At 45.5% G+C, this 2,500-nt stretch overlaps 1 protein-coding gene across 1 annotated transcript in view; it reads left to right on the top strand.

The window, feature by feature from the left end:
- Positions 1 to 2,500, top strand: part of si:dkey-206f10.1 (adenylate cyclase type 8) — a 29,875-nt gene that overhangs the window by 3,894 nt on the left and 23,481 nt on the right. The window contains exons 4-6 of the mRNA XM_042709893.1: positions 717 to 847; positions 1,132 to 1,243; positions 2,125 to 2,252. Coding sequence (XP_042565827.1) covers positions 717 to 847; positions 1,132 to 1,243; positions 2,125 to 2,252 — 371 coding nt within the window. The remainder of the gene's footprint in view (positions 1 to 716; positions 848 to 1,131; positions 1,244 to 2,124; positions 2,253 to 2,500) is intronic.

Genomic DNA, 2,500 nt, shown 5'->3' with positions numbered 1-2,500 from the left:
ACCACATGAAGCTGGAACAGAAGAACCAGAGACAGGCAAGAGTGCTTATAACATGTTTATAACCACATGAAGCTGCAGAACCAGAGACAGGCAAGAGTGCTTATAACATGTTTATAACCACATGAAGCTGCGGAACCAGACAGGCAAGAGTGCTTATAACATGTTTATAACCACATGAAGCTGGGGAACCAGAGACAGGCAAGAGTGCTTATAACATGTTTATAACCACATGAAGCTGCGGAACCAGAGACAGGCAAGAGTGCTTATAACATGTTTATAACCACATGAAGCTGGAGAACCAGAGACAGGCAAGAGTGCTTATAACATGTTTATAACCACATGAAGCTGGAACAGGAGAACCAGAGACAGGCAAGAGTGCTTATAACATGTTTATAACCACATGAAGCTGCAGAACCAGAGACAGGCAAGAGTGCTTATAACATGTTTATAACCACATGAAGCTGGAGAACCAGAGACAGGCAAGAGTGCTTATAACATGTTTATAACCACATGAAGCTGGAGAACCAGAGCCCATAGGGATGTTTATAACATGTTTATAACCACATGAAGCTGGAGAACCACAGGCCATAAGGATGTTTATTACATGTTTATAACCACATGAAGCTGGGGAACCAGAGATGCCTTATTTGTTGTTATTATCTGACAGCTGCATGTTTGTTGACGGCTTCCATTTCGTGCTCATTTCCTCATGATAGGAGCGACTAGTGCTGTCTATACTGCCTCGCTTCGTTGCCTTGGAGATGATGGCGGACATGACAGCTATGGATGATGAACTCATCCCCCAACAGTTCCACAAAATCTACATCCATCAGTACACAAACGTAAGGTGAGTGTCACTGATGTGAGTAACCATGACAACCAGTACACTAACATAAGGTGAGTGTCACTGATGTGAGTAACCATGACAACCAGTACACAAACGTAAGGTGAGTGTCACTGAAGTCCACCTGTGGGTCACTAGTCTACTGATACACCACTACGCCCCCGCTTCACCTCTGTTCTCTGCTCTGCCCTTCCTGTGTGTGTGTGTGTGTGTGTGTGTGTGTGTGTGTCTGTGTGTGTGTGTGTGTGTGTGTGTGTGTGTGTGTGTGTGTGTGTGTGTGTACGCAGCATCCTCTTTGCGGACATTAAGGGCTTCACGCTGCTCTCCATGAGCTTGTCGGCTCAGGAGTTGGTGCGGACGCTCAACGAGCTCTTTGGGCGCTTTGACCGTCTGGCAGAGGTGACGTCTAATTTCATTTCATCTCATATCATCTCATCTCTTCTCTTCTCTTCTCTTTCTCTCTCCTCTCATCTCCTCTCATCTCCTCTCATCTCCTCTCCTCTCATCTCCTCTCATCTCCTCTCCTCTCATCTCCTCTCTTCTCTTCTCTTCTCTTCTCTTTCTCTCTCCTCTCATCTCCTCACATCCTCTCATCTCTTCTCATCTCCTCTCATCTCCTCTCATCTCTTCTCTTCTCTTTCTTTCTCCTCTCATCTCCTCACCTCCTCTCATCTCCTCTCATCTCTTCTCATCTCCTCTCATCTCCTCTCATTTCATCTCATCTCATATCATCTCTTCTCTTCTCTTTCTTTCTCCTCTCATCTCCTCACCTCCTCTCATCTCCTCTCATCTCTTCTCATCTCCTCTCATCTCCTCTCATCTCCTCTCATCTCATTTCATCTCATATCATCTCTTCTCTTCTCTTTCTCTCTTCTCTTTCTCCTCTCATCTCCTCTTCTCTCTCATCTCCTCACCTCTTCAAGACACATGTTAGTGTCTGACTGTAAAGATGAGATGGAACAGTAGAACATGTTGTGTCTGACTGTTTACCATGCTGGTGTGCATGTGGATATAACATGTTAGTGTGTAATATATAATAATAATATATAATTCATATATAATATATAATTCTTCCCCCCTGCAGGAGCACCACTGCATGTGGATATAACATGTTAGTGTGTAATATATAATAATAATATATAATTCATATATAATATATAATTCTTCCCCACTGCTGTAATATATAATAATAATATATAATTCATATATAATATATAATTCTTCCCCACTGCTGTAATATATAATAATAATATATAATATATAATTCTTCCCCCCTGTAGGAGCACCACTGCATGCGGATCAAGATCCTGGGCGACTGCTACTACTGCGTGTCCGGGGTGCCCGAACCCCAGCGGGCCCACGCCCACTGCTGCGTGGAGATGGGCCTCGCCATGATCAGCACCATACGGTCAGTCCCCCACACACACCATACGGTCAGTCCCCCCCACACACACCATACGGTCAGTCCCCCCCACACCATACGGTCAGTCCCCCCCCACACCATACGGTCAGTCCCCCCACACACACCATACGGTCAGTCCCCCCCACACCATACGGTCAGTCCCCCACACACCATACGGTCAGTCCCCTGATCAACACCATACAGTCAGTCCCCCCCACACCATACGGTCAGTCCCCCCACACCATACGATCAGT

The sequence above is a fragment of the Clupea harengus genome, chromosome 15 (assembly GCF_900700415.2).
Source record: "Clupea harengus chromosome 15, Ch_v2.0.2, whole genome shotgun sequence".
NCBI classification, from domain to species: Eukaryota; Metazoa; Chordata; class Actinopteri; order Clupeiformes; family Clupeidae; genus Clupea; species Clupea harengus.
This window is presented reverse-complemented; position numbering and strand designations above follow the sequence as displayed.